This window comes from Epithele typhae (genome assembly GCF_022376455.1).
Source record: "Epithele typhae strain CBS 203.58 chromosome Unknown BXZ73scaffold_459, whole genome shotgun sequence".
In the NCBI taxonomy this organism is placed as follows: domain Eukaryota; kingdom Fungi; phylum Basidiomycota; class Agaricomycetes; order Polyporales; family Epitheliaceae; genus Epithele; species Epithele typhae.
In genome coordinates this window covers 1-17,942 of record NW_025954650.1, presented here as the reverse complement: position 1 = coordinate 17,942, position 17,942 = coordinate 1, and the positions used below count along the sequence as shown (strand labels likewise).

The window sequence follows — 17,942 nt, the reverse complement described above, 5'->3', positions numbered from 1 at the left end:
CGCCCAAGCCGGCACCCTCGACTTCCAGACACGGTTCGGCCCCACCTTCTTCCTCCCGCGCCGCGTGGCCCGCGCGGAGACGTACGACTACCACCCGCCGCTGCCGCTGCCCGACCCGGAGGCGCCGAGCAGTCGCTCGGCGACTGCGCGATCTGCATGGACGCGATCGAGGTGGACGACGGGATGCGGCGCCGGAGGAGCAAGTCGCGCGACGGGCTGCTGGGCGGGGGCGGGAGCGGGGCGGAGGAGCGCGCGGGCTTCTTCCGGAGCGTCGCGGGGAAGGGCGCGGCGAGGAAGAGCTACAGTCTGGCGCCGTGCCACCATCTGTTCGTGAGTCGCCGGTTTGGATTTGTGGCTTGGGGGCGGTTTGCTGATCGGTTGCGGGTCCCCTTCGGCAGCACACTGCGTGCCTTGAGCGTGTGAGTGCCGTTCACTTGGTTGGAACGCATGCTGCAGTACTGATGTGCACCTCTGGACTTCTTGCGGTGGCGTGTGCAGTGGTTGGCGATCAAGGTGAGCTGGCTTCCGTGCGTTCGGGGTGCTACGAGCCGTCGCTGACGAGGACGGGATAGAACATCTGCCCGCAATGTCGTCGGCCGTTGCCGCCTCTGTAATCTACGGATACACTAATCGGACGCTAATGTCACCCCTGTACTCGTGCAATGCAATACACCCTCGGACTTTTGGATCTATCTCACGCCGGGGAGCATTGGCTGCGCACTCCACTGAGACTTCGATATCAAAGCACAGCTGATCTGGGCGACGCGCGACATCGGAGGCTTTCGGGTGTTTCCTACGGGGCATCAGCGTCCTGATCATAAATAACGCCGCAGCCGCAGGAGACGGGCACCATGGGAGCGCTGCTTTTCTGCCCCGCCGTCTCTGCTTACGTCTTGCGTCCGTGAGACCGCGTGCGACACACTGTGAGTTTGTGGGAAGGCATGAGGCTGCATGGGCTGTGTCGCAGAGGAGCTCAGGACTTTGTTGCGAGCGCAGCGAGCCATTCAGAGGCTAAGGTAGTCCCGGCGCAAACACGACTACGTCAGGTGACCTTGGCGCCGTCACGCTCGTCTGACGCCGGGGCCGTTTGGCACAGGGAGCACAATGTAAATCGATAGGATACTCAGGGTGCACTTTATCCGTTAAAGCGTTCTACGGAAGTTGTGAAACAGATGTAATTCATATATTCGTAAAGCAGAAGTGCAAAATGTGAAGTTCAGAGAGGAGATAGTTCTGCACTGAGAAGGAGTATAGGTAAGTCAATTTCCATGGGCTACAGGACGCAGGCAAATACTGTGCCGAATGCTGTGGCGCAAACTGGACTTCTACAGCTCTTCCAATATCGTTAGGCCGTTTCGCGCAGGAGCGCGAGTGGGGTCGCGTTTAGTTTTGGAGCAGGCATAGCGCGTAGCCCCTCGCGCACCACCGCAGCGCGAGTCCGAGCGCACCGCCGCGAGCACTGCTCGCACGCGGCGATGTCTCGTGTGCACCCCGTGCGCATAGCTTGTGCTCGCGCGCGAGGGCTCACGTCCAACTTCCGTCAGGACTTGAACGTAGGGCATAAGTGCCCTTGCACCAGGTGGAGAGGCCATTCCACATGTGATGTGTCTATCCGGTGATCATGCTGTTGCCCCACCTCGCCAGGCTATGCGCGAGGAGTCTGCGGCGCACTTAAGATATCGCCACATGCGTGCGGTGCTCGCGGCGGTGCGCTCGGACTCGCGCTGCCCGTCGCGCGTGGTGCGCGAGGGCGTTAGGCGCCGTGGCCTGCTTCATTTAAAACTAAACACGCGGCCCCAGTATACTCGCGCTCCCGCGCGAGAAAGGCCTATCGATATTGGAACGGCTGTAATATTAATCCTACACGCATCCTTTTCCTTATGGTCTCCCGCACTGTACTGACTCCGATACACTTTACCCACTGTGCGCCTTTAGTTGAGCGCGCCAATGATATCTTCAGCGCGAACAGATAACTCCTCCTCACGTGCTCGAGTCACGGATTGTGACGCCCATCACACGTAGTCGTGTTTGCGCCGGGACCACCTTAGGTGAACGGCGATGCAAACAATGACAAACAGACGGTTTAGCGCCCTACTCTGAAACGCTCACTTCGCCTCTGTTTGATGTAATTCTCATGTATATCTAGCTCTTGTCATGTTACAGCTGGTAACAAATCGATAGATTTCCGCACACGCGGTGGAGCTCGAAAAAAGCGACGCTTGCGCGAGGCGGCCAGGGTCGCTCCCGCTTTGCTCTGTTCCGCTGCTCCTGTGCGCGCGCGCGGTCGCTGCACTGACTTTGCAGGTATGAGTGCCACTGCATTTTAGAATATGTAGCACACGTTGCTGGCACTGCATAGCGAGCGATGCCGTGTCCCACAAAGGCTAGTTATGACTACGAGCTTAGCACGCTCAGGAAAAAAGAGTTCAAGAGAAACCTGCTCCTGGCGGTCTATCCGCGGCTTACGAGATCGCGAGCGAGCAGTCTTGACGACACAGCTCGATGACCACCGCTCGTACGACTGGCTCGGTGGACAAGAAACGGTGCGGGCGAAGATGCAGGGGACGGACGGGACGATCATGAGTGCAGTGGTAAAGGTGGTGTGCGAAAGAAATGGAGGTGCTCGAATATATATACAAAATCGGGTCGTTCCCGAAGCACGCGAGAGAGAGAACAAAGGCGGTGAGTCAGAAAGAATCCATGCGCGAGCCTTGAAGACATCCGAGCGAGGTCAGTCTTGCGTAGCGCTGGGCCAGAGCGCCGGCCCGTCCCATGACAGTTATTCCTCTCTGCTCGGACCGTTTCAGTGGAGATTGTGCAGGCTGAAGGTTGCACCGTGACGCCAGCTACTTATCCGGGGAAACCGGTGTCGGGAGCCAGGTGTCCGCCAAGCCCGATGCGCCCTCGATACAGCTGAAGAGGCTAGGAGCGAGGAGGTAGTGTCGATGCCCAGACGAAGCCCGGAGCCGAGAGGGACGTACGGGGGCCCACAGGGACGGTAGAAGCCCATAGAGGGGACCACGCACGTCGATCTGGACAGCCAAGTGGATTAAAGCGTCTCCGCATGGCTGGAGAGCAGTGGACCTACAACCTGCGAGCCCGGGCCCGCGGGTGTGGTAAATGGTGACCCGCGTCGCGCGCTTTCGGCCCAGCCACCTTTCCTCTCGACCACCACGTTGCCCGCCCTCGTCCGCTCGCCGTCGACGTTCAGGCTCGCACAGTCGCCGTGCAGAAGCGTGCAGACCAATATGCCCATCCTCAATGGACGTCCTTGTTTCAATATCGCCGGTGAGAGAACGGCTGGGATCGCGCCGAGACTAAGCGGTCAGGTGTGTTCGGGCGCCTTGAAGGTTGATGCTGCTTGAATGCGCCCTGTAACATAGCGACACCGCCCACGATCAAGGGCAGCCCTGGGCAGCCGCTGGGAGCGTCGAGGGCAGCCCCCAATCGCGCGGCGTGCGCCGTTTGTCGTCCAATGGTGTGGCGCGGTCCAGGATCGCGGTACGCCCCTCCTCATCTTCGCTTGTTCACGTCTGCCAGGTGCTGATCTGTGCTGATTCGCCCGTTCCCCAGGGACTGCGCCCGATTGGCCTGCGCGCTGGCAACCACATGTTGTGCGAGATGTACGCGTTCTCGCTAGAACGCCTAGATAGATCCGTCGCTCACAAGCATGCCACCGGCAGCCACCAGCAGCCAGTCGGCGTGAAGTTGCTCCGCGTCTCCAGCGAGGAACCCGGGGCCGCAAGCGCTGCCGCATCCGAGGGGAGACGTACAAAAGCCCCGCCCGGGCTCACGATAGCTCTCCACCCCCCGTCTTTCTCTCCTGCAACGCACCGAGGCCGGATCCTCTTCACAGCCCCAGTCTGCTGGTCACCGCTTGTTCTCCTCCAACTTCACGTTCAGTTCAAGCTCTCCGGTCTTCGCCTCTAGCCCCGCCGTTCCTTCCTTTGACTTTTGCCACCTTTAAGACCCAAACTCTCTTTCTCTTCCACCCGAAGTCTGGCACTATGTTCTTCTCCTTCAAGCCCATCCTCGCCACCGCCCTCGTCGCCCTGACCCTCTCCCTCGAGGTCAGCGCGCACGCGCTCATCTCGCCCGCCTCGGCGTGAACGGCAACGGCGCGCGCGCGAACGTCCAGCGTCCGTCGACCAAGTCCCCCTGCGGGAACGCCAACATCGCGTCGGCGTTCGCGACCTCCAAGGCGGCGACCCTTAACGCGGACGGCTCCTTCACCGCGTCGATCACGAACTTCAACGGGTAAGCATCGGCTCCTATCGATTGCGCGCACGGAGCTGAGTATAGCCGCAGCGGTGTTGACGGCTCCCGTGAAATCACCTCCGCCAAGGTCGACGCGTCTGGCACGGGCAAATCTTTCGTCGCTGCTACAGTGACACAGAACGGCGACAAGGTGCGCTTTCCGTCCTGGCTCATCTCTTCTCCGACCCGGACACACCGTTACACGCCCCTTCGCTCAGGCTCCTTCGACCACCGGCACCCAGCAGCTCACCATCAAGCTCCCCGCAGGCACCAGCTGCAAGGGCGCGGGCGGCAAGTGCCTCGTCTCCTCACCACCGCCGGCGGCTTCGGCAACTGCGTCGTCGTCCAGCAAGCGGCGCCGCCGGCGCCAACACCGGGGCCGCCACCGGGGCCGCTGCCACCACCGGAAAGAAGGCTGGCGGCAAGAAGGGCAGCGGCAAGAAGAACAAGGGGGCGAAGAAGGCTCGCGCTTTCGAGGCCATCCGCTCGTTCTTCGAGTCGCAGCGCACCGCGCGCGCCGCCGTGCGTCCTCCTTCCCGTGTCTCTCGCTCCGAGCGTCGATGGCTGACTCGGGTTGGTGTCGTTCACAGGGCTCGCGCGCTGCTTCGATCGCCCGTCGCGCCGCCGAGGCCCCCGCCGTCGAGGCCCTCGCGTAAACGGTGGTGGTGTGGTGTCCGCCCCGCCGTGGGCGGACGGATTCCCGATGACGATGGCACGCCGCGGACGCGGCGGTGCTCGGTGGGACTGTGGTTGTGTATGAGCGCGTGCGTTGCGCTCGGATGTCCTTTGAGTTGTGCAATGCGAACTCTTTGGCGTCCTCCCTCTCGAACTGATCGCGCGTGATTGGGGTGCTTGCGAGTCCGTCGTCTACTGTACGGCATGAGTAGCCTCGACCGCGCGACGTAGTGGTCGTCGCGCGCGAGAGCGAGGTTCGGACCGTCGCGATACGCCCGTCCGGTCGCTGTCCTCCGCATTCCCGTCGCCGTCGACAGTCGCACTGGAACGTGTCAAACACGTCCTCGAGGCCCGTGCGCAATCTCCGCGCCCTCCAGCCCGCGCAGTGCTGCTCGGAATAAGTACCTCCGCGACGCCGTCCGGCGGCGAGTCGTCCCGCGCATGTCGGTGCGCAGCGCGGCGGCTGCCGGCAAAGCTTGAGCGCGTCGAAGCCCGCGCTCGGCGTTTGTAGTCCAGCGCAGGCGACCTTGGGTGCGCGTCGACCGCGAAGGACTCTTCTAGCCAGGTGGAAGGGAAAGCCTAGAGGGGCGGCGAACCCGCGTGGCCAGATTGGCTCTGGGGAGCACTGGAGAACTGGAGGAGAATGCGGAGGCGGGGCTTGCGGACGATGATGGCGACCCGGGGAGATGATGAGAGGGAGGAAGCCGCCGAGCTCGAGGCAGCTAGCGGAGGTAAGCCCACGGCCGATCGCTGTGGTGCAGCGTCGGGAGGGGGTGGTCTCCACGGGGAGATCCAGCGTGTGGAGGGTCGCGCAGAGAGATGGGATCATTCGATCGTGTGGTACGTGTTTGGAGGCGGACGCGGTTGGTGATGCACATCGTCGAGGGGTGCAGTTTGATACGGTCATGGTCCGTGGGGGCGTGGCTGCGGCGGTTGTAGAGGTTCTTGTGTGTACCGGGTCCGGGTCTGGGGAGGACAGCGAGAATAATGGGCAGACAGACAAGATAAGATAAGATGGGGAAATTGGCGCGCGCATCTCCAGACCCAGCGGCGTTCCGCCGTAAGTACGCCTCGCTTCGACACAAATCCATCTGCTCCGATCATGGCGTTCTTTGAGGACGTAAACTTGGTCTCTCTTTCTGGCCGTTCGAAAACGTCTTCGTGAGTTCTGCGTCTCACTCTTACATTACAGGCAGAAAACTGGGATGACGTGTCCACTGTCCAACTCGATCCGCGAGAACGTTACAGCAGCGGCGACGGAAACAAGTTGAATGTATTATTCACCCCTTCGCGCAACTCTGCTCTTGTACCGCTGCATCTTTTAGCCCTACTCTTTCGCCGTGATTATTGGTGCACGCAACAGTCATATTGACAGGCATGTTGACCGGTCAACGCTACACAACAGCAGTGTCGGCCTTCAAGTCGCTCCGCTGTATGCTGTACAAGGCAGAGTATAGCGGAGTGTTTGAGACATTCTGCTCTGTTTTCGACGGGCACGACCAAGGGTATGTGGCCTCCGATGCAAAATGATGCGCTCATCTCAGTGATAGATTTGGACAGTTACCTGAAGACCATCACAGCATCTGGATTGACATCTCCTACAGCAATGGAGCAGTGACCACAAGATCTACTCTGCAACCTCGCAACCACCGCCCCGGAGCATATGCACACGTGCTGCAGATTCCAAATATGTGTGACGAGAATAGACTGTCCTGACAGCCACCTTGTTGATATTGATTATTGACGATCGGCGACCAGATGTATTCATAGTCATGCCCTCAAAGCGGCATCAACTGCGATCATCCTTACGACACATGATATTTATATCGGTGCAGTGTGCTGTAGTGGGTTTCAACCATCTCGGTACGCCCCCACTTATTTTCGCATGTCTGTCTACACCGTTCGACACTGATCCGCCGCTTTGACAGGCAGGCACTCCCCCACCCAATAACCCCTGCGACGCCTTCTGGCCAGGCTGACCAGAAATAGCTCTGGTTTTTTTTGGCGCAATCACTCAGTCGTCGCAAGCGTCCCACATGCCCTAGCAAGCATGTACAGCAACTTCAACGGGTGGAGATGACAATGCACCCAGACGAGATGTATAAAAGACGCGCGCGGACTCCCCATAGGTCTCCATTCCCCTCCCATCCTTCTGCTCTCTCATTCACCGAGGCCGGACCCTCTTCGCAGCCACAGTCTGCTTGTTCTCCTCCGACTACACGTTTTACACCTCACGCTCGCCACTCCCTCCTTCGCCGTTCCTTCAGTTCAAACCCGCCTTCCATTCCACCTGAAGCAAGCCCAGCACAATGCGTCTCTCCTTCAAGTCCCTCCTCGCCACCACCACCGTTGCCCTCAGCGTTTCGCTCAATGCGCACGCACACGCCATCATCACCCCCGCTCTCGGGGTGAGCGGCACGGCCGTCCGCGCGGACGTCCAACGGCCATCGACCAGCGCACCGTGCGGCGAAGTCGACGTCGCCTCGGCGTTCGCCACTTCCAATGCGGCCACCCTCGGCGCGGACGGCTCGTTCACGGTCGCCGTCACCGATTTTGAGGCGTAAGCTTTGTTCTCGTTGACATCCACACCAAGAGCCTGACTGAACACATGTGCAGGGGCGAGGACGGCTCCCGCCATGTGACCGCCGAGGTCGACCCGACGGGCACGGGCGAGTCCTTCGTCGCTGCGACCGTGACCGAGAACGGCGACAACGTACGTCGTCCCCTCTCGTCTGCCACGCACCCCCCGCTCCCCGCTCACGACGGCCCGACTCGCGTAGGTCTCCTCCTCCGCCGGCACCCAGCAGGTCACCGTCAAGCTCCCGGCGGGCACCATCTGCTCGGGCACTGGCGGGAAGTGCCTCGTCTCGTTCACCACCGGGGCCGGCTTCGGCAACTGCGTCGTGGTCCAGCAGGGCGGCACGGCTGCTTCCACTGGTGTTACCGGTCGCGACGTGGCTTCCGACGCCGCGGCCGCCTCCACCGACGCTACCGACGCCGCGGCTACCACCACCGACGCTTCCGACACCGCGGCGGCCACCACCGACGCTTCCGACACTGCGGCTGCCTCTTCCACCGCGGCTGCGACTGCCGATGCGAAGAAGGCCGCTAAGAAGGCCGCAAAGGACAAGAAGAAGGCTGCAAAGGCCGCAAAGAAGAAGGCGGCCGCCGCGAAGAAGAAGGCCGGCAAGAAGGCTGGCAAGAAGGCGAACAAGAAGAAGACGAAGGCCGCCGCTACCTCCGCGGCGGCAAGCACCGCAGCGGCGAGCGATGCAGCGGCGAGCGACTCGGCGGCGAGCGCCACGGCTGCGAGTGACACGGCTGCGAGCACCGCAGCGGCAACTGGCGCGGCGGTGAAGAGGAGCGCGTTCCTTGAGTCGCAGCGGTCGACCCGTGCAGTCGTACGTCGTGTTTTTTTCGCTTCGGGCAACGAGAGGTCGTACTGACTGGGTGTGTAGGGCTCACGCGCTCCTGCCGTTGCTCGTCGGGCGGCCGAGGGTGCTGCGGTGGAGGTTCTGGCATAGGCCTTTCACATGTCATTAGGATACATGGTATATCACGGAGGCGTCGATGTTGAACGGCGAACATGCAAAGGCTGCGGTGGGCGATTGTATCTTGAAGTCCTCGACGTATTGTGCGATGATTGAGCAAGGTTTAGTTCTATCTTTCCGTCCAGAACGACGATTGATTGTCGAACGTTGGGATGAAGGGACACAGTGCAGTGAACAGAAATAGTCAGATATCTCGCAGAAAGACAGAGAGTGATCCAAATTGATTGGAGATCCGCGTTGATGGCGAAAAAGAAAAGCAAAAAGGGCCCAATCGGGAATTGAACCCGAGACCTCGCCCACGTGATCTGGAACCCCAGACGGGAACACCCGAAGGGCGAATCATACTACTAGACCATTGGGCCGATGAATCCTGACCCCTGCTGCATGTCTTAAGACCATGGGACTCATAGCGCATTCCTCGTGAAGCCGCCACCTGGTCTCGTAACCTTTGTTTTGTGCTCACTGTTTTGTTCTTCCCCTGCTTGCGAGCTTTCCATCGACTAAGGAGTTCGGCGTCAACATGCTTCCTTTGTGCGCCGAAAGACGAGGTACTTCCATATAACTGTGCCATGGGCATGGGGCACGACCATATGGAAGAGCCTCTTAATGTTGACGTCGAGTCCTGGTGCGTGAATACGTGTGCTTGTCGGACGTTCCTAAGCCCTCGGTGGTCGCATGTTTTTCGCAGCTTCTCCCGGAGGATCCGCCGGCCTCGTTGCGCCCTCGTGCTCAATGTGACGCTACGCATATACTTCACTCGCCGTCCTCGCTTGAGGTGCCTCCTCCTCACTCTGCCCCCGCCCCCCTCTTTCCACCATGGCCGACTATCCTAACGAGGCATACCGCTCGCCCGGCCGAACGAGTCTCTACCCCGATGCCCCCCAGTATCCCCGCCAGAGCGCTGCCGGGCTTCCAAGCATACGGCGCACGCCTCGCTACAGCCGGAACAGCACTGCGCCCAGCTGGGTCTCGCAGGGAGTGCTCTCGCCCGGCCCCCATTCCTACGGCGGTCCTCCATCGTCCGCAGGGTCGCGGCCCCTCCCCGTACCCTCCTCAAGTCCCCCATCGCGCGGCTTCTCAGACTTCCAACCTGTCCACCCACCTCCCTCCGAACTGGGCCCAGAGGCAGGTCCGAACAGTGGTCACAACTCGTATCCAGGACCGCCGTCGGAGCCAGGGCCGAGAGAAGAGCGGGAGTGGGACGCAGAGGAAAACATGACCATTGGGCAGAGCGACTACGAGTACGTCGACACTGGAAACGCGCAATCCCAAGTCATCCCCGAGGACCCATACGCTGGGCCTGCAGTCACTCCGCTGTATCCCATGGACGAAGAGGAGGAGACTGAGAAGCCGAAGAGCCGGACGAGGAAGTTTGTGGGCGGATTCGTGGCTGGGTTGAAGAGACTCCCCGAGGCGATGGTACGGAGCAACTTCTACGACCGCAGCGCGACGAGGAAAGGTGCGCCCGGGATGGAGCAAGTTACTGGCGTTTCCCACTTCCTTCCCCCGGCGTACCACGAGTCGGACCCCGCTCGCCCAGGGCCATCCGCTGGCCGGTACATCCCCGCCATCCTGACCCCCGGCGCACCCAAGTCGCCCACACAGGTGTCATACGCCGATCCCCAACGCCAGTCAAGCCACGCCAGCCGTCGTACATCCCAGCCGAGCCGGCGCACCTCCATACCGATCTCCTACCTCTCCAACGGCCGGCGCAGCTCCCGCGCGCAGACGATCCAGTCCGAGTCGATCGCGGCCTCGCCGCGCTTCTTCAGCGCGGACATGCCGGTGCCCGCCGAGCTCCAGCCGTCGAACGACTACGCGAAGATGCCGTCCGCGATCCGGTTCGCGCCGCCGCGCGACGACTCCTTCTCCGCGCACGTCACGCGCGTCCAGCACTTCGTCCGCGCGCTCCAGGACCTCCCCTGGACGAGCGACCGCGTCGCGCTCGACTACATCCCCGCGCGCTCCAAGCGCGCCCACACCGGCAAGAACAAGCCCGCGCTCTCGTGGTACACCGGCACCAACGGACGCCTCCAGGACGTCGACCTGCTCGCCCCCGCCGCGGGGTCCACGTCGCACGCACGCGCCATGCAGCGCGCGGGCACCGTCACGGGCACCGTCACCCCGAGCGTGCGCTCGCGGCGCTCCGGCGCGCACGCCGTCCCCGCGGAGCGCAGCCCGCTCGGGAGCTACATGACCTCGCCCGGGATGGTGTCCTCCCCGGGCGCGTCCTCGCACGGGCAGGGCCAGCACATGATGTCGTACTCGTACTACTTCTCGCCCCCGCAGCCGCTGTACGTCTACCCGTCCCCGATGGCGTCGCCCCAGCCCCACCAGCCGCTGCCGCGCGGGGACGGCACGGGCTCGGACACGTCGAGCAGCAGCTCCGCCGCGGCCGCGGTGGGCGTCGGCGCGATGGGCCCGCCCCAGGCGGTCCCGGTGTACATGATGATGGGCCCGCCGCCGGGGCTGCTGCCCGCTGTGCCGCCGGGGGCGCACGGGGGCCATCGCGCGCGGTCGCCGCGGCCGTCGCCGATCCCGGTCATTCCGTCGCGAGCGACTTCGCCCCGCCGGACGCCGTCGCAGCATCGCTCGCGCGATGGGTCCGTGCGCAGCGGCTAGTGAGCGCACTTTCACGAGACATGACCTTTACGATCGAGTTTATGACTATGATGTTTGCGGAATGTAATGTATGCTCGTTATAGCTCGGCCCATGTTGTATTATTCCTCCTCCGTATCGTCCCCTTCGCATCATCATGGTGTCCTTACAATATCCATATATGCAGACATACATCGAACATTTTCAGGCTCATGCGATTCACCGTTATTCCTTCGCCGTCGGCCATAAACCTAGGTGCGACGGTTCATTATGAGTGTCATAAGCAGAAAATTACTACGCTACACGTTGTACAGCGATACACCTATCCAGACGCAGACAAGAACCAAAGGGTGCGCCGAACCGTGCCAGGCTCACTGCTCGCTGACGAACACAGCCGCCATACCCATGCCGGAGCCAATGCACATGCTCGTGCAGAAGATCTTGCCGCCCGTCTGCCTGGCGATGTTGAGACCAGTGGCGACTTGCCTTGCACCGGCTGTAACATGATGTAAGCCCCTGCCCGCTCGTAGGCTCCGAATGAGCACTCACTGCAGCCAAGAGGGTGTCCCATGGCGATCGCACCACCGTTGACGTTGACCTTCTCGAAGGGGATGCCGACCTTCATAACCGAGTACACGGCCTGGCTCGCAAACGCCTCGTTGATCTCGTAGAAGTCGATCTCGTCCTTCGTGAGGCCGGTGAGCTCGAGCACCTTGGGGATCGCGAACGCGGGGCCGACACCCATGATACGCGGGGGCACACCGACGGCCGCCGCGAGAACGAACTTGCCGAGGATGGGGAGCCCGAGCTTCTTCGCCACCGAACGGCGCGCAAGGATGACCGCCGCCGCGCCGTCTGAGACCTGTGACGCGTTACCTAGAAGCAATGGAATCGCGTTGAGAACTGCAAGGAAAGGGCAACAGGGCAAGTGAAGGGGTCTACTCACCCGCGTGCGTCGAACCGTCCTTCTTGAACGCGGGCTTGAGCTTCCCAAGCGACTCAGGGGTAACACCGTCCCGGACACCGTCGTCGTGCGCGACGACGACCTCCATCTCCTTCTCCGTCTTCGGGTCAATGACCTTGACCTTGAGCGGCACGATCTCGTCCTTGAACTTGCCCGCCTTCTGCGCGGCAGCGGCCTTCTGGAAGGACTTGGCCGCGAACTCGTCCTGCACCTGGCGCGAGATGCCGTAGTCGGTGGCGACGTTCTCCGAAGTGATGCCCATGGGAATGAGGCAGTCTTCCGACTCTTGGCACGCGAGCACCTTCTCCGAGAAGCCGTCAGGCATGGAACTGCCGCCGTAGCCGAAAGTCATGGACTCGACACCGGCACCTTCACCCCAGTCATTGAGCATACAGGAATCCACAGAATGCGTGACAGGACGTACCGATACCAATGTCAATCATGCCAGAGTTGATCTCGCCAGCGATGATGTTGACCGCCTGGAGACCCGATGCGCATTGCCGGTTCAGAGTGAAGATGGGGACGGTGTTGGGGATGCCGGCGTGGAGAGCAGCCATGCGTGCCGCGCTCGCCCCTCCACCGGGGGAAGGACGTTACCGACAGCAATGTCACCAATGAGGGCGGGGTTCATGCCCGACTTCTTGACGGCAGCGCTGAGGACGCCGGAAAGGATCTCTTCAGGCCGGGTGTCCTTGAAACCACCCTTCTTCGCCTGAGAAGATAGGGCACGTCAGTAACCCATTCCCAGAGTGATACATAACGTAGAAAAGCAGCAAGAGTGGGCAGGGTGACGTCCTGGGCCCCTAGCACGACGCTGGCTATATGCGCCTTTCCACCCTTCCAGCCGATGAGCATAAAACCTTGGCACAACCGACGCTCGTCCCACCACCCCGCATCGCAATGTTCGACACTGAGGGGTGAATGAAACGCACCTTGGTAATGGCAGAACGGACAGCGGCGACGATGACAACGTCATTGTCGTTTTGGGAGAGAGCGCGAGCCTTGGGAGACATGCCGGTGAGATTTTGGAGGGCCTGGGTGATGGAGGACATATGGTAGAAGAACGCGGGATGAGAGCGACCTTTAAGGGAGGGACGATGGGGGTCGGGGATGATGTGAGACAGCCCGCTTGAGCAGAGCCGGGCTCTCCAGCACCGGCGCATGTGAAACTGGCCCCTTACCCCACATCACGTGCACCACATCGTCCCCCTTGGCGTCAACGTTACTCAGCCTTCCCCGCCACATCAGCAAAATGGGTGCATGCACGACAGGGCTCTGTAGTACACTGTAGTATGTCAGATAGCGCTATCATTATTTGTAGTTCAGACGAGCAATGATCCGATAGTATCCATGTTTGGTAGATTAACGGCGGCGACGATCAGCATTCATCTGCATCTGTCGGACAAGACACCGTCCGATCGGGCATGGTCAGACGCCAGTGAACGTCAGATCGAATCCCGGTGTGTGTATGATCATTAGCTGGCCTGTATATGATCTAACATTATCTGCGCAGCCGCTATACTACAGTGCATTCTTGACCCGACAAAGACCTATCGAGTGCGATCAGACACAGGTGCTGACGTCCATTATAGACCATATAACGGGTCACCGGATGCCTGGTGCGGTACAATCCACCGAAATCATGCACACACTCATAGCAGGTGTGCAGCACAAACCATTGTATTGCTACTTTATATCAAGTAAGGTACATACTACACATTGAAGAGAGCGACAGGAAAACGTCGGATGTTATGCTGACAATGCGTAGTCGCCATGTCAGCGGGATTGAGACCGACTCTCTGTGTGCTCATACAGCGGCCGGCGGCGGCGTGTCCCTGACATTCTGCCCGAGGACCGGCCGGCGGAGGTTAAGGTCAAGCGCATGAAGCTGGTACGCCGCATGGGTGTGCATCGGGACGCGGGTTCTGTTCTTAGGCACTAAGAACAGTGTGGCGAAGAAGCTGAAGAAGCTGAACACTTGGCATCAGCGTCGGGGTTTGGGATTCGGCGCGGGAGAGGGAAGACGTACTTCCAGTCTCAGTCAAATCAGCCTCAGGCGCCGAGTAGCGCGGGGACAGTGAGCGCGACATTGAAGTTGATGGTTCAAGCGGGACGCAGTGAGCGCGGGGCGGGCGGAAGAGGAGTGGGATGGTACGTACACTGAGGACCAGCGAAGTCGCTTGCGACATGCCGACGTCGCGCTGCGCTGAGCTGTGTGTGGGCAACGTGCGCGCTCAGCGGGGGCCTCGAACCTGGGGTTATTCCAGTGGACGGCGCAGACGGAGGGGCCGAAGCTGGTTAAGGGACACGGCAACCGAGGGAGCGAGGGAGCGAGGGAGGTGGACGCGTAGGGCGTGGAGGGGTGTATCGGTTGAGCGCGGGGAGATGGACGCGTTGAGTGTGGGGGAGGCGCTCACCTGAGAAGTCGTATTCCACTCCTCATGAACCGGTTTAACACCACTGGCGGTGCCGCACTTGCTGTCTGTCGAAGATTGGCGAAGCAGGGGGAAACATAACGGGGGAAACGAGGTTCGTACTGCTGCAGTGCGGGCCCCAGTGATATAAATGTTCTTGTTAAGCGGAGTTCATGTCGACCAGGATACTGTTGCCAGATGAGCTGCGCTTGAACCGGGTGGCAACGAGGATGTACATCTAGATCACCTTACCCACTGATAGCGACACCGGCCCCCATGAGCCTCTGAGAGCCTCGTCAGCAATAATATCAACTGGCCGACAAATCCAATATCATTGCAGATATGGTGAGGGAGACGATTCCATGAGACATGGAGATCCGAGAATCTGATCAGGGCACGAGTACCGTGGGACAGGAGGTCCGAGGGTGTCGCGGAGAAGAAAGGGAGCGAAGTGGGCGAACACGGAGGGGATGAGAGGAAAGCAAGCAGAGAGAAGGATAAGCACGATGGGAACTTCGGGGATGGTGGGGCGCGAGGCTTGACGGAGAGCGCGTGACACCGGCGCGTTGTGTCGGGGTCCCTCGTGAGTCGGAGATATGGCGTGTTGTGTAGCGGCACCTTGCAGGGCGATTTTCGGGGAGGCGCGACGTAGGTGCGAAGGGCGAGGGTGCAATGAGAGCCGGCGCGCGGGCGTCTGCGATGGTGGCGGGGTCGGGAGTCGAGTCCTGCGGACGCGCGCGTGGATAGAATTGGGAGACTAGTAGTACCAGCGCCCGTACCGAGGATGTTTTGACTACACTCTAGCTCCTTCTTAGCGTGAAGAAACAAGGAATGAGTCTCATCTACCATAGTACAACTGGCTCCCCAGTGCTCTCTCAAAAAATGTCTTACCAGATTATCACCGGTCGAGCAGAGCCCTACACTACGTAAGTCGATCGTGTCCGATCATTGGACCTCCGGACCGACGATGTCTGGCGTCTGCCGAGCTGACATCATCCGCTTTCGCCGGGCGCCACAGCGCTCGATCGGGCACCCCTCGTTTTGCTGATGCACTTCCCCGCACTGAAATCACGCAGCGACCTCAGCGCCGGAACGCCCAGAAGCCAGGAAAGTTGCCAGGAAAAACGCAAGAGCAAGATGATTTCATTGCGCTTACTAATCACAGCGTTATGTTAGAGTTCGTTGCTACTGATTACTACATACCTTACCAGCACGACGCTACGGGTTCAAGGCTAGCCGGACGGAGAGTATTCTCGCCCGAATGTGGAAGATCGACGGTGCACATAGTACGAACTGCCTGTCAGGTGCTGTTCAAACCAACTCGGCTTTGGATATCCGGTTGGTGGCTAACGCTGCACGACCTGTTAGCCTCTATTCTTATCGAGACTAGTGTTCGCCATGATCGCTTTGAATTCCTTCTTTGCCTCCTCCCTTCTGCTCTCAGGCCTTCGAAGCGTCGTCCCCCTCCATGACCACCTACATCAACATGCGCGACTACAAGACGATGGACTTTTGGTTCACGGACGGCAACATCGTCCTCCTCGCCGGCGATGTCGCGTTCAAGGTCCATCGCGGGCAGCTCATTCGCCACTCCGAGATCTTCCGCGACATGTTCTCGCTCCCCCAGCCGATGGACGAGACCGTAGACGGGTGCGCTTGGGTCGTGCTGCACGACGACCCGTCCGACTTCCTCCACCTCCTCCGCGCGCTTTACGATGGCCTGTGAGTCTGCTCTTCCCCTCGCGTGCACCCTCCGACACTCACCCTGCGGCGCAGGTACTTCCCGAGGCCATCCTCGGGCGACTTCTGCGCCCTCTCCGCCGTCCTCCGCCTGTCGTACAAGTACCTCATCGAGCACCTCCAGACGCGCTGCCTCCGCCGGCTTGAGGCCGACTGGCCCGCCGCGCTTCCCGGCTGGGACTGTCGGGAGGCGCAGGCGACGGCGGACATGCGCTACAGCCCGCGCGAGCACTTCCCGCACCCGGTGCACCTCATCCGTCTCGCACAGGAGCTCCGGCTCGACCACCTCCTCCCCGCGGCGTACTACGACCTCTCGCGCTACGGCCCGCGCAAGATCGCCGCCGGCGCGTCGCCCCTGCCGCCCTCGCTCCCCGTCACCTCCGCCCCTCCGCCGTCCGCGCCCCCGGCGAACATCCGGCTCGCGCACGCGGACCTACACGCGACGTTCGTCGGGCGCGAGGCGGGCCAGCGCTTCCTCGCCACGTTCATCGACCGCGAGCTCGCGACGCGCCCGATCTCGGCCGGCTGCGCGAACCGGGCGCACGGCGACGGCCACCACTGCCGGGAGAGCTACTACTTCATCATGCTCAACCTGCTCCGCGCGGTGTCCGGGATCGCGACGGGGCGCGACGCGGACCCGCTGTTCTCGCTGGCGCAGGCGAGCGAGATGCTCGGCCGGACGGACTTCAGCGACGGCACACGCCAGTGCGGGCTCCGGATATGCGGGGCGTGCAAGGAGGACTTTGCGGGCGCGGTGGCGAGCGCGCGCAGGGAGGCATGGGAGATGGTCCCGGTGTGGTTTGGGCTGAGAGGTGTTCCGGTGGGCCCGAAGGCGAAGAGGTCGAAGTGAGTTGCCTGCTCTCGTGCTGTGAATTTGCTTTCTTTTGTGCTTTCAGCGAACTCTCGGAATATCTACTCTACCTATGTTCCCGTGTAAGATATAATGACTTGCATTGCTCGCTGTAACAGTCGCCCCGTAACCTGCTACCACCCTCCTTTGCTCCCGAGGTCGGCCTGGCATGGAGTGCGCGTGTCGACGCGCGCTGCGTGGGCGCTAGCTGGCGGTAACGGTGCGCGGGAGTGTCGGTAGCGGAGGGTGCGGGAGTGTCGGGTCGGAGGTGATTTGGTACGAGGTGTGCCGCGCGTGACCGCATCAACGTCTCCAGGTGATTACGAGTCTCCCACGACGGGCAACGGCCCAGCTTCGGAGCCCGAAAAGGCGTAGAAAAGCCTGTCAAAGGTGTCTTTTCTGCCGCCTTTTGTGCGTGTGTGAAAAAGGCACTAAAATGGGCAATTTCTCCGGGTTGCTTTACGGGGTGCAGAAAAGGATCGATAAAGAGACCTTTGGTACCCACCTCAATAACACGCGTTACTTATCATTCGTACTTGCTTGGTTGTTACTTACATATTATACACGTTCTATTGTCTTTGTTCTGAGCATAGTATACTGTCGGGCCGAAGAATTCGCCCAAAATGTCACCTTTCAGGATACTCTACGACACACACAAACTTGACATAAAAGTTTGCCTTTCCCACCCTTTTTCTCCCCTGGAAAAATACCTGCCGAAAATGACACCTTTGACAGGCTTTTTCTACGCGTTTTCGGGCCCCGAAGCTAGGCCGTTGCCCGTCGTGTCCGGGCCTCCTACCGGCGCGCAGAAAACCCCATTCACAGAAGCGTTTCACACTCGCAGTGCACCTTGTCGTCCTCAGCGAACGTCCAGTACCGCTCCCGCTCCTCC

At 60.8% G+C, this 17,942-nt stretch overlaps 6 protein-coding genes and 1 non-coding gene across 7 annotated transcripts; 5 read left to right on the top strand and 2 right to left on the bottom strand.

Annotated features, from left to right (window-relative positions):
• Positions 1 to 156: 156 nt before the first annotated feature.
• Positions 157 to 614, top strand: BXZ73DRAFT_111032 (uncharacterized protein; the record flags this gene model as incomplete). Its single annotated transcript, XM_048017375.1, has 4 exons — positions 157 to 330; positions 399 to 419; positions 499 to 513; positions 573 to 614. The coding sequence occupies 4 exons, from the start codon at positions 157 to 159 to the stop codon at positions 612 to 614; spliced, it is 252 nt and encodes an 83-aa protein (XP_047870575.1).
• Positions 615 to 4,007: 3,393 nt separating this feature from the next.
• BXZ73DRAFT_111031 (uncharacterized protein) lies at positions 4,008 to 4,913 on the top strand (the record flags this gene model as incomplete). Its single annotated transcript, XM_048017374.1, has 6 exons — positions 4,008 to 4,070; positions 4,139 to 4,257; positions 4,309 to 4,408; positions 4,476 to 4,552; positions 4,611 to 4,779; positions 4,848 to 4,913. 6 exons carry the CDS (start codon positions 4,008 to 4,010, stop codon positions 4,911 to 4,913), a joined length of 594 nt encoding a protein of 197 aa, XP_047870574.1.
• A 2,367-nt stretch (positions 4,914 to 7,280) lies between these two features.
• Positions 7,281 to 7,913, top strand: BXZ73DRAFT_561 (uncharacterized protein; the record flags this gene model as incomplete). Its single annotated transcript, XM_048021432.1, has 3 exons — positions 7,281 to 7,492; positions 7,549 to 7,645; positions 7,713 to 7,913. Coding segments are annotated over 3 exons (510 nt in total), but the record flags the coding sequence as incomplete, so codon positions are not given.
• An 833-nt stretch (positions 7,914 to 8,746) lies between these two features.
• Positions 8,747 to 8,845, bottom strand: BXZ73DRAFT_t247. Its single transcript has one exon. It is a non-coding gene; the product is annotated as a tRNA-Pro (tRNA).
• Positions 8,846 to 9,299: 454 nt separating this feature from the next.
• On the top strand, positions 9,300 to 11,105 carry BXZ73DRAFT_61728 (uncharacterized protein; the record flags this gene model as incomplete). The annotated part of the gene is made up of 2 exons (XM_048021722.1): positions 9,300 to 10,613; positions 10,656 to 11,105. 2 exons carry the CDS (start codon positions 9,300 to 9,302, stop codon positions 11,103 to 11,105), a joined length of 1,764 nt encoding a protein of 587 aa, XP_047870572.1.
• A 348-nt stretch (positions 11,106 to 11,453) lies between these two features.
• Positions 11,454 to 13,098, bottom strand: BXZ73DRAFT_85229 (thiolase; the record flags this gene model as incomplete). The annotated part of the gene is made up of 6 exons (XM_048024009.1): positions 11,454 to 11,578; positions 11,632 to 11,958; positions 12,029 to 12,415; positions 12,471 to 12,620; positions 12,644 to 12,758; positions 12,979 to 13,098. The coding sequence occupies 6 exons, from the start codon at positions 13,096 to 13,098 to the stop codon at positions 11,454 to 11,456; spliced, it is 1,224 nt and encodes a 407-aa protein (XP_047870571.1).
• A 2,830-nt stretch (positions 13,099 to 15,928) lies between these two features.
• Positions 15,929 to 17,050, top strand: BXZ73DRAFT_111027 (uncharacterized protein; the record flags this gene model as incomplete). The annotated part of the gene is made up of 2 exons (XM_048017373.1): positions 15,929 to 16,182; positions 16,237 to 17,050. 2 exons carry the CDS (start codon positions 15,929 to 15,931, stop codon positions 17,048 to 17,050), a joined length of 1,068 nt encoding a protein of 355 aa, XP_047870570.1.
• Positions 17,051 to 17,942: the final 892 nt, after the last annotated feature.